At 36.8% G+C, this 13,027-nt stretch overlaps 1 protein-coding gene across 12 annotated transcripts in view; it reads right to left on the minus strand.

Annotated features, from left to right (window-relative positions):
- GRIA2 (glutamate ionotropic receptor AMPA type subunit 2) overlaps positions 1–13,027 on the minus strand; it is a 126,931-nt gene that overhangs the window by 38,984 nt on the left and 74,920 nt on the right. For all 12 annotated transcript variants that reach the window (XR_004904610.1, XR_004904611.1, XM_028519221.2 and 9 more), the window contains exons 4-6: positions 12,723–12,919; positions 8,448–8,501; positions 3,973–4,134 (exon numbers count right to left, since the gene is read on the minus strand). Coding sequence is in view for 10 of the 12 variants with exons in the window: in XM_028519221.2 (XP_028375022.1) it covers positions 3,973–4,134; positions 8,448–8,501; positions 12,723–12,919 (413 nt within the window). In the remaining 2 variants the exon portion in view is untranslated. The remainder of the gene's footprint in view (positions 1–3,972; positions 4,135–8,447; positions 8,502–12,722; positions 12,920–13,027) is intronic.

The following is a 13,027-nucleotide window of genomic DNA, read 5'->3' on the forward strand; positions in this document are numbered from 1 at the left end:
ACATTTCTTCACGTAAGGAATGCTGCTTGTCTGCCATGGCTGAGTTAAAGAATATAATGAATTCTAGGGCAGAAACTTAAACCAAATGGTATAGCAGTGATAATGGCGTATTTTCTGATTTTCAGGGATTGGATACCTTCAAAGTATATTTTCCATTCCATTACTCTTCACTGCAACAGGTATTTATCATATGCTGACTGTGCAAACCACCATTTGAGACTCAGGGCCAATAACATACAGATGATGCAGACTGCCTTTCAGATGCCCCTTTTAAATCACAAACATCTCTCAACTGAATTTTATCAATACGTTGTAAATGAATGCGTATGCTTTTGCAATTACTATTTACAAATGAAGAGCTGGAAAGAACTGGCAAATGCAACAAACTCATTTATTTCCTGCCACCCTCATGCCACAATCGCAGTTCAGACCATGCTCAACTGTTGCCTGATTGCCCAAATTAGGTCTCTTACTGAAAGCTGTCCTGTCATCACGTGCTCTCCCTGCAATCTGCTGTCGCCAGGGCCCGCACAAGAACCTTCTGGTATCGAAACCATGATCACCAGACACCCTCTAGTAGTTCCCTGTGGCTCCCAGAATAACACAAACAATTCCACAGACACACAGGATCTGGATCCTGCAGATTTCTAAAGTATTTGTTCTAAGAATTCTTTCAAATACCTCTGTTCAACTGTCAGCCCTGTGGAAATACTTATATGTCCCTTATACTGGGGACCTTATTTATCTTATTTCCTCTCTGCATAGCCATTGGCCCTTCTTTCTCCTAATTCCCATGTCTCCTTCAGGTTTCAAATCCCATATTGCTCCTTCTAAGAAGCCTTGTCCTGCTTCCAGATCGTAGGTACTTCTCATAGGAGCTAGCACAGTGCCTTTGCTTTCTTCTATGTGTTCATTCAGAAAGGCTTTATCAAACAGCTGTTATGTCCCAGGCCTTATTCTAGGGGCTGGGGATCCATCGGTGAACTAACAAAGAACAACAACGACAGGATTCCTGCTCCCATGGCACTCACTTTCAAGAGAAGAGAGACAACTCCAGTGTAGTGAATGGATTAATTATAAATACAGTACGCTAAAAGGAAATAATGGGGCTAAACAGAGCAGAGAAAGAGCAAGGGGACATACCCTGATGGGGGAAAACTGAAGTTTTAAATAGCAAGCCTGCTCTTGGCTTCCTTGAGAAGACGGCATTTGTACAAAGACCTAAAGAGTGCAGGAGGCTTAGCCAGGGAGATGTATGTAAAGGGGGATCATTCGGAAGAGCAAATAGCACACAGACTGTAAAGTGGGAAGGTGCCTTTTGTGCTTACGGAAGAGCAAAAAGGTCCATGTGGCTGAAGCAGGATGAGCAAGGTGGGGGCTGAGGGTGTGGGGGGCAAGAGAGAAGGTCATGTGTGTTTAGGGCCATATAAAGGCTAATGGGATGACTTTGGCACTTACCTCCAATGAAACAGAGAGTCACTGGAGAGCTTGGAGCAGAAGAGGGACATACTCTAATTTATGTTTGAAAAGGACCACAAATATGGGATATAGAGGGGCAAGTATGGAAGAAGAGAAACCAGTATAAGAGATCATTGCAATCCTGGCAGACAACGGCGGTTGGATTTAGAGGGTGTCACAGAAGAGGTGGTGAGGACCCTACCAGAGCTGATAGGGTTTCCTGACGAGTTAGATGTGGGCTACAAGGAAAAGAGAGGAGTTACAGACATTTCCATGTTTTTGGTCGAAATAACAACTGAAGAAATGGAGTTGCCAAGAACTGAGACGGAAAGACTGTTGCAGGAAGAGCTTACAGGGGCTCCACGTGGAGTCTCCCTGAGTCTGTCCCGCTGCTGCATCACTGTAGTCTCTATGTTGTACTTCCCTAAGCGCCCCCCATGCTTTCCCTCCTGCTCAACCGAGCACAAAGCCCTGCTCAGGTATCCCACCCCCAGAGAGCCTTCCCTGTTCTGGCCTCATCATATGCAGGAAGCTGGCATATTGTCATGCATCGTTATCTATTATATTTGCTTATTGTCATGTTTGTCTCTTCCATTCGATTGTGGATTATCAAAGGCAGGACTGTATATCATGTAGCCTGCCTTTGAGATACACACACACACATATTTGTGTATATATATGAATATACATATATGTGTGTATATATACATGTGAATATATATTCATCTGAATGAATATATATGTGTATACACACACACACATATTCATTCAGTTCCTGGTCCTGTACTACATGAACAATACTGTGTTCATATCTGTGTTGAGATGAACTCACACCCAAAGCCATATTCTCCCACAGATGTCCTGTAATTTTGATCAAGCTTCAAAAAGCCATATACAACTATTATCTCCTATTGGCACTTAGGTTTCTAAAGTTGTGCTAATAGGTTGTAAATGTCTAATCTTCATGTCACCCTGGATATTAACAGCCACTACTGCATTGTGGAGATGAGAACCTGAGCCAAATGTCCAACATTGCATCGGGGCCAAGGTTTTTAAACCTAGAAGCCTGTGCTCTGTGCTGCTCCCCACACGGAAGGGACATCCAGGTCTCTCTGACACTTGGCGGGAACAGCCAACAGGGAAGCTCAGGGAGGCCCATGAGTGAAATGCTACAGCAGGAAGAGAACAAAGAAAGGTCACCAGGCAGGCTCTCAACAGAGTGAAATCTGGTGCTGGGTTTTAGCAAAAAGGTTAAGAGAGTGCATTGCCAAGATCTCTCCTATCTCCAAATCGCTTTCCCTTTTCATGCATGGCACGGGAACTTTAAAAATGATAGGACTTCCACAAGAAAAACAATCATCTCATTTTGCTCTCTCCCAGCAGGCAGCAGTGGAAAGCAACAAGATGACTATTAGAGTATTCAAGAGAGAACTTGAGTCCCATCTGAGGGTGAATGCTACCTGCACGCTTCATCAGAGAACTTAAATGGCACCATCCTTGATGGATGGGAGCTTGCAATTCCACAGAACTGGGTCAGCAGTCTGACCTCCACTGAGCACAAGTGGAGACACTAGTACCTCCCGGAAAGCTAGGTGTCCATTGGCCTGCTGGGTGACAGTAGTCACACAGGCTGACAATATTGTTATAAACAGTATGCATGCTGAATCTCAAAGTCACCAAACAGGAAGTCACATGGTTTTGAGAAGAAATTAACTCCGGGTTATTCTTTAACATTCTATGGGGGGATGCTTTTCTAAATTTGACTTGAAATTAATAGGACTTATTTATGCATTCAAAAATCGAGAACTCAAAACTGAATCCTTATCTAGAACCAGTCTCATAGATGGGCAGAAACTTAAAGCCAAATATCAATTTCAGTTTTTTCCCATTATGTGCAGAAAACAACAGAAAAAGTTTCTGTGACATAGAAACATAATGAACTGTTGGAGCAACTGAAATAACATTGCCCCTGAGTGGTTCATATAGAATCTGCATTATAATCCATGAAGACACAATATCACTACACATTTGAAAGTGTTGTTCAACTTTTGCTCTTAAATTTCCTTAGTTTTATAAAGAATGGGCATCATCTCATTCCATTCACTCCTCGTCCCACTCTTTGCTAGATTTTACTCTTCTCTCTGCTCTCACTAAGGTGACCCCTAGCATAAAAATAGCTTCCTATCAACAACAGAAGTACCGAATCTTTGGAGTTAAATCTGTGCGTATATGTGCATATACAATACAATACACCACATAAACAAGTGAAGACCTCGATGTGTCCAAATCCATGGAAAATAAAAGATCAGTCTGGATAGTCCTCACATTAGAGCAGTGCATTGCACTTAGCATTCAGAGATTCTTTGTCTGACTGCATGAAGCACTATATTTATTTTTTAATTACTAAAACAAATTGAGATCTCTTATCTCCTTCCTAAAGTGTCCCAGAGAACAGGCTATTCGCCAGCAGTTAGACTTCAGTGTAGATGTAGATATTGGCAGATGGTCGCTTACCTTAATTGTAGTTGTGTGTGCTCCCGGGTATTCTTTTTCTTCCAGTGTCGACCATCTCTCTATGAACTTGGACACAAGGGAATCATCATAGTCCACTATCTGAAATCCAGAGACATTTGCGCCTCCAAACTGAATTTTTAATAGGTCTCCATCAGTAAATCCCTAGACAGAGAACACATTTATGTCAAATAGAACTTGACATTTACCAAATAAGTCTATGCCTTGTGGTTTTACAAATTTCAAAGAACATAAGGAGAGATAAAAAGCCTATGATAAAATTCTGGTATTCACCAGCCAAAATTCTTCACCAGTACCTGGCATCCTCTTGGCATCACAAGGTTCTTAATGATTGCTTATTGGTTTTCTGTACAAAAAAGTCCTCCATTGAGAAATCTTTCCTGGATAAGGACTGGGTTTTGTTTATTGCATCTACCACAAAGCACCACCAAGTGGTTACAGATACTGAGTAACATGTTACTTTTCCAAGAGCTCTAACACTGTGAGCAAATTATTCCTATCACTTAAATTGTTTATTCTCTCAGGTGTTATAAACATCCTCTAAATGAGAATGAAGTTATGCAATGCCTAGTCTTTTTTTTAGAACAATTAAACAATTTCACAGGAGGCAGGAGATTTAATTTGTTGTTAAAATATATTAAAATTAAAAGTAAGTTTCTCTTGCATTATTAGAATGACTTCAGTCCATATTAAAAATATCATATGGTGTTTCCATTGATTTCAAATCCTGTGCTATAATAAATTGTATCTCCATTTGAGGGTACATTGTCTCAAAGATGAAATCACAAGTTTAGTAAGTCACAATTATAAACATTTTCACTGTACATATTTATTCCTCATTATAGTGCATGAGGATCGAATATAACCTGAATCCAAAATGTAGGAGAAACTTTTCTTTGTTGTTGACATTGAAAATATATTGTAATATTATTTATGTGGAGAAAAATAATTGCTTTGTTATTAGGTCATGATTTTGGCTTCTCTTTTTATCAAATAATGCAAAATATACAAAAAGATATATAACAAAAACCATAGATTCCATGTTCTGCTGCACTTCTGCTCCAGTTAAACTGCTTCAGAACAATCAGCTTCAATAATATTTGTTTTTGTGTGTTTACCTCTTTATTTCTGCATATTTCTTAATTTATCCACTTTGGGTATTTTTGTTCAGTTTCTGCCAGATGAGTATGCAATTCTCTGACTTTACCAAATCATTTATTTCCTCACCCACTTTAATGTTCATTATTTTCATATTTATAATTCTGTTTTTCAGAGCAAAGCCAAATAACATTCTAGGATTACATTTTCCTTCTTGAATAATATTTCATTCTAAAGTTAATAATAATCACTGCATTTTCTCACTGCTGAGGTTCTGTAAACACCTGTCTTCATTTTTTTCCAGTTGATCCATGAAAACTTGTCTTATTTATATAAGTAAAGCTTTTTTTAAAAAAAGAACATACCAGATAATCTATTTCACTTTTATTTTTATTCTTTAATAGGTAATCTGTATTACATATTTCCATTACAATTTAGTCCCCTTCCACTCCCCTCCCCCCCCAGCAATCACCACCCTGGTGACCACGTATCTCATTTCCAGGAGATTTCCTTGATGCTGCGGTCTGAATCGTTCCTCTTCCCATCTGCTCTGCAGCTGTGAGCCTCCCGTCCCTTCACTGCTTTTTCGAGGAGTTCCCTGTTTCCTTGATCACTTTTCTGTCATCTTTTACTCAGTTCTTCTGCTAGAGTCAATAGTTTCCTGAGACCCACTGGAAGTACATTTTTTTTTTGAGATGTTGAATGTCTAAAAACACCTTGATTTTTCTGTAACATTTGATTAGTCTTTTGGCTGGGCATAGAATTTTAAGTCAAAACCTTCTTAATCTGAAGGATTGTTCCACCAATTTTCATTGTTTCTACTGAAAAATACAATTTTATTAATTTCATTATTTCTAATTCTTTTTTGTATGTTACTTGCTTCATACTACTTACTGCCTTCCTCCCACCAACAAGAAAACTTTAAAATTTTCCTTTCTTCTCTCTGAAATTGCATGATGATTTTTCTTTGAAATATTGTGTGTGCTCAACAGGCAGGTATTTGTCATTGCCTTTTTATGTTATATTGTTATTTTGTTACCTAATCTGGAAGGTTTTTCTCAACTTTACCCTCCAAGTCATTTAACTTACTTGTTATTTAGAAACCATGTTAACTTCCCAGAGTTCTTTCTCATTCTCTGATTTTTTTCTTTTCCATAGCATCTTTTTTCTTTTTTTTATAGATAATACATTTTCTCTTATTTCTCTGCAGATACTCATTGCAATTTTCAACATTTTTCTCATGATCCTGCTTCTTTGTCTATTTGTATTGCATCCTCCATGGCAAAGGCTTTTTCTCAAATACCTGGGTATGCTCAGCTATTTAATAGTAAGACACTTGAAATCTCTATGTGCGTGAGAGAGGCTCACTCAATGGGTGTGCTTTCCTGTAAGGTAGGTAGGTGGAAAGGTTTTTGGAGAGGTGAAGAGATGAAAAGTGGATCCCCTTAGGGCCACATGTTCATCACTTTATGTCCAAGTTATCCTTTTAAATGCTGTATCAGGACCTTAATCACAGCCTGTGATTTGGGAGCCTTATCAAGGCTTCAACAATTCCTGTGGAAATAAGCAAAAATCTGAGGATTTTTTCTCTAGTGCAGCCACCCACTTTAACACTCAGCAGACACTGGACAGGGACAGGGGCATGCCCAGTCAGGAGTTTAGAAGATGGAATCCCTTCAAATGTGGAAGGCATTCTTTAATTTCAAATGTCACTAAAATTTTCAAGTGTTGTCTACATTCTCAGAAATTGAAGCTCACTGCAGACACTTTGAATTTACTGATTCATAAGAAATTCCATATGGTGAGGATACCAAGTGTTTGGATTAAAAAAAAAACAAAACTTGTGTTCAGAGAAAATATGAGGTAGATTTCTCCCTAGAAGTATCATAGCAGCCTGAACTTGCTTTTTCTTTCTTCTTTTAAAAATTCTTTGTAATTTGGTCACTCAAACACTTCTTTCCCTTTTTCACATAGCATCAGCTATCAACTCTCAAATTGATGAGCCACCTTCTGTCATTATTTCTCAGTGTTCCAATATAATCTTCTCCATCTGGAATTTTTTAAAGATCGCAGCTTTCAGTGTGGCTCTGTGCTGTTCATCCAACGGCACGACGCACACAGGGGACTGACTGTGCGGGCTGCTTCCGGCACAGACTCTGGCTCTGGGGGGAATGAGTGCGGAGCTAGTCTGCTTTAACTCCTGCTTCCCTGGCAGGGGGTGACTCAGTGCCTAGAACATCACAGTAGGAGGGTCGGTTCCGATCCATTTTTGTGGTAGTTAGCCACTGCATTGCAAACAAACATTTATCTTCAATAATCGGTTTCACCCAACAGCGTGTTGCTTGGAGATTTAATATCCTAAGCTACAGTTGCCACCTTCTAGTGAAAATAATAGGTATCAATTGTAAGGTTGATGTTTATTTTTTCTTACCTCTGTCCATCGTTACTACAAATGTCTTCTGATGTAACAGTCTGATTTTCCAGAAATCATGAAATAAATCAGCATTTGTATAAATATGAAACTTTTTCTCAGTCTTATTATGCTATTTAGAATAATGTCTCATTCTCTTCCTCTACCCCACTTTTTCCTCACCCTTTTTTCTGAGACTGGGGAGGGGTGAGTCCTCAATCACACAAAATCATACTTATTTAAAGAACACAAACCTTTGTAACAGTAAAGATTTAAGCTGATGTTATCGCTGGTCTGAAAGTTATTTAGATAAAAGAGATATCTAATGATTCAAAATCAGTTCTGTACACTTAGGGAGATACTATTAACCACTGAGACATCCAGTGTAATCTTTGATGGGAACCCTAATGAAAAAGTGATCAGCTATAGAAATCCATTTTTCATCGTGTTGCTTATATAGTAGTAGTAAATAATAAATAAATAATATGTCATGTATTAAATTTTAGGGATTTCCAGATTTAATTTTTACTAACACATTTGCACAAATTCGCATTTATTTCAAATATTACATGTGCTAAAACCTCAAAGGAATAGGTAAAGAATAACATTTATAAAATATAGTTACAGTGAGAAACAAGAGGAAATTCGGGCAGTTAAATTTTATATATTTTTGAAAATTTTCCCATAGTAAAATATGTCTCCTAAGACAATTTAGAAAGCTTGTCAAATATTGTTCTATAATTTTTACATCACTTATAATACAGGAAATTGATTAGGAAATGTAAAGTAGGAAGTAAATCTAAACATAAATTCAGAAATATATTATCACTGCTAATCAAACAATGTAATCAAAATATATTTTTATAAATACCACTCATAAATGCTGCCTGTTCAAAATTTTTAATTAATAAGAATCTGCATTAAAATAAATATTAATTGATTCACCTACCAGATTTGCAATGATGTAATGGTACCCTTTAACATGTTTTCCAATGGTGATAACCTAACAAAGATAAAGAAATGATTATTTAATAAGTGTTAGTCATATAAATGTAAAATTACTAATGTTATGACCTGACTCAAAAAATGAAATATTAACATCTGTGTTTTTGATGCTCCACAATGACTCATATTTGATGAAATATAATGATCAACCCTAGACAATATTTCTCTCAGAAAAAAAGTGACAATACATTATAGTGCCTAATACATGTTCTCTTTCAAAGTCAATAACTAAACAAAAATAGTGAAAATAAAGCCACAAGATTTGAAGAAATGTAAAACCAAAAACATGTTGAATCCATGTCATAATTTTATTCCTACAAAGCTATGGTTTTTGTTTTTGAAATGAAACATGAAACAGCTGAAACCAACACGTGTGAGACTTCATACTCACACAGCTACATTCAAAGATAAAGAGTTTATAGCCACACCTATCCTTAAAAAGAATAATAATAAGCATATAAATGAATTCTTTTATGGATCCATAAAATAATACTCGTATCTTAAGAGTCTTGAAGTGTTTATCGTTTACTTGCAATAAACATCATTATTTCTAGCTTGAGGCAGCAAAGTATCAGAGAAGCTAATATTTCTCCACAAATCTAAGTCAAAAATCAATGGCAAAATAAATGCGTTATGGGACAAGTGGTCATTTTGGTAATGCTCAGTTTTGGACATCACTGAATCAATTTGACTTTTCACTGATCTACATCAGTTACGAAGAGAGTAAATGATAAAAAGACCATGTTGCAGTCCTGACACTTAGATATTCAAATGTAATTTTTATTTGTAAGAAAACAGTCACACTGATGGAAAGCAGGAAATGCCAGGGCCACATACAAAAATTCCAACAATTACCCCCCACCCACCCACTGCCCCCCTTGATTGCAGTTTTGGCAGCTTCCCATTGCTCTTAGCATAACAACTCAAAATCCTCCAGGTGCTACGAAGTTTAATGGTCTTTCAAGCTTTCCAGCCCCACCTTTCCCCCTCCCTGACCTGGAGTGTTCTGGCCTTCTTAGTATTTTTGTATATACACAAAAAGGTTTCTTTTCATCCCTTGGGGGCTTTACACATTGTTTCTTCTACTTGCAAAGCTCTCACCATTATTATATTATTAGCCTTATTCAGTCTTAAGGTGCAATGAATCTCAGCCCAATGTTACCTCCCAAAGAAGACTTCCCAGACTTTCCCTTGTTGCAGGCAAAGCCAGGTGCTCCAAAGCAATGCATTTAATTAAAGAGCAAAGGCAAAATCCTAGGAAGTATTCTACCATATACCACTGTGATATTAAGCGGTAGCTCTTTGTAAGGGAGTTAGGATTTATATTTTCTAACCTGTTTTTATGTAACACAACTAAATTGCCTTTTCCAAGAAAATGAACCCTCTGTATCGAAGGGAGAATTTTGAAGATAAGATATCTTTCTGAATGAAAAAATACATTAATTAGCATCATCTGAATTGAGTTGATTATGTCCCTCATATTTCCTACAGACATCTATTACTGCTGTTTACTATTCAATCTACTTTTTGAATCATGAATGTGTTTCTTCTGGGATTAAGGAAAAGCATAATATAAATAGTTCCACCAGTAATTCCTACTGGAGTTTAGTATTCATTGAAGGGGGGATATGAACATTTATTAGCCTTACATTTTTATAAGATTTAGTGTTGGCCATACTAACAATCATAGTCTTTGCTTTATAATGACCATTAATGTTATACTAACAATAGAAATTTATGTTGATTTCTTAATGTTTTTCATGGCTGAGTCTGTTTTCTACTTAAATCGCACTAGAAATAAGTGCCTCCAGGTTTTATCCAGTGATGAAATTCTCACAGTCTAACAAAATTTAATTCTATTACTAACTGTAAGCAACTATAAATATAAAGTTTTGCACATCTCTGCTCTCTCCTAAGTATTGATAGAGTGAGTAAATAGTGTTTCCTTTCTTTGACTCTACTTTTTGTCTGGCTGACTCTATTCCTGGAAGGCCTTCTGTGATCTCCCAATCTAAATGATCTCTTTCTGTAATTTAGAAAAATAACAGCCTGTCCTTTTCACTCATAGTATATGCCATTAACATAATTATACATTAATTTCTGTAAATACAGCATGAATAGTCACCTTGATGGACCTTGCCCAATTTGCTTATTACTCTCTTGGATCTACTCCAGTGCCTGTATGGTAAACATTAGACACTCAGGGAAATTTACTGGACTAATAAATGAGTGAATCCGAACGAGCCAAATGCTACCCATATGTGAACTCTTCATAGATCATCCCGCCCATGTTAAGATATATCCTTCCTCCTCCATGGCTTTAGACCACAGCGACTATCACTGGTAATGTTGTGGTGTTGTTATATATGTATATTTTTCTTCCTTTCTAAACAATGAGTTCATGGGGCGGAGGCACCACTCTTTCTTACCTTTCTTTGCATCCCTCATTCCAGACACAGAGGATGTCCTCAATAAATGTTTGTTGAATAATGCTATCATCCATTGTATACATTCATTGAATGCATTCAAGAGTGTCTTATGAAAATACAAATAATATACATGTACGAAATACTCTGTACCTTTTGAGTGGATGTGCAAATGGTTATGTATTTAATCATGATCATATTGCTTCTGAACATTACATTCCATATATTCCCAATTTCTCTTGTAGTTTCTCTTTTCTAATTTTGGTAAGAGTTATTTTCATACATGCTTCCCCAACATTTATTATAATAACTCATGAATACTTAAATTTTTAAACCAAGACTAATGTGCAATTCAGTTTAAATGAGAATCTCCTATGAAATTCAAATAAGTCGTTGCGGTTCCCATTTGAACAAAAGACCTTCAGGTTTAAAAAAATGACCCCATTTCTTCTCCTGAGACAGTTGTCAAGATTTTTCTACTGAAATGTTCACCTTTCTGGCATACATCATTTAGTTCTGTCATATAGGAAAATAACATTATTCAGTTATTCAATATCTTATGAGAGATGCATTTATTATGTGTGATTAGAGCTTCATCCACATTTATGTTTGCAACATGCTTTGTATTATACAAATTAATGAATCTAATGTTCTCCTCAGAGCCTAGAAAGTCTAACACATGCATACATAATTGTGTGTTTTTCTTCCTATTGTATATTATTCCAAGGAACTAGCAGTATACATATATATGTGTGTGTGTGTGTGTGTGTGTGTGTGTGTATATATGTTATTGTGACTACTAGTGCAATGTGTGAATATACATATATATGTATGTGTAATATATATCAACTATATTATGTATATATGTATGTGTAATATATTGTGTATCAACTATGTTATAACCATCAAAAGTGTTTACAAATTACACACACATAAGCTAGGGGAAAAAGCAGATGGCCAGTGAAGGAGATTTTAGTAAGTCATGATGCTGCTTCACTACCACCCGTGGTCACTTACCCTGTCTATAAACAGAATGGATTTTATTTTTGTCCTAATATACTACTGCCTATTCTAAAAGACCATAAACTGAAGCAAGGTGGTCTAGTAAGCACAGATAAAGCCTCCTTAGTGCTGGCATCGTCTTACTCTTGAAAACGGTCTAAATGCCTCTATCTACCTTACTTCTCAAACAGTGAACACAATCTCAATGTGTCTTTCCTACATGTTTCAGTCTCATGGATTAACGGTTTGAGAACGACACAAAATCTACAAAATAAGACAAAAAATTACTTCTTGGAAAAATAAATACATGCTTTTTCCGAAGGCATACACCCATTTAGACAAAGTATAGACAACACATGGTGCTGTACTCTGTTTGTAGTAACCCATTGTATCACCAAAAATTCATGAATTACACACTTTTCCCTTGGGACACAGACTTATTTCCACTTCATACATGTCTATTTCTTTATCTCTAAGAAGTTCAACTGAATTAACTTTTGGATTTCCAATGAAAAATATCAAAGTTTAGGGCAACACCTGTATAAAATGTGAGTTAGGAATTATATATCAACTATATTTCATGATTAGTCTGATGTGTCAGCATTATTGAAGGCCATCTGCTATTGCTAACCGAAGCCAGAGATAATTTAATTGATGATCTTTGCTGCATCCTAAATAAACCACAAAGTTAAAACTGCTGTTCAAGCACTTTACCCAAATACCCACTCCAAATGCTGACAGTGCACACATATCCTATATTTAGTGCCATCAGAAAACAGGGAATAGCAAACCTGGTCTACAATGTCGTTGACTTTGTCGCGTTCACAGTCCAGGATTACGCGCCGTTCCTTTTTTAACTCCAGATCTTGAAAAAGTGATCGGTAGGTCTCATCTTTCTTGTCATTATTGATGTTGCCCACATTGATAGCAGTCACTTGCCATTTCTTTTCAGCCGCAGAATCAAGCACAGCTTGCAGTGTTGATAGGCCTGGGAAGGCAAGGAAAAATGATGCCCGATAAAGATAATCGAATAATAAGATACTCAGAATTGTGTTGTAAAATTGGCAGCAAATATATATGTGTGTGTGTGTGTGTG

Source organism: Phyllostomus discolor, chromosome 8, assembly GCF_004126475.2.
Source record: "Phyllostomus discolor isolate MPI-MPIP mPhyDis1 chromosome 8, mPhyDis1.pri.v3, whole genome shotgun sequence".
Lineage (NCBI taxonomy): Eukaryota > Metazoa > Chordata > Mammalia > Chiroptera > Phyllostomidae > Phyllostomus > Phyllostomus discolor.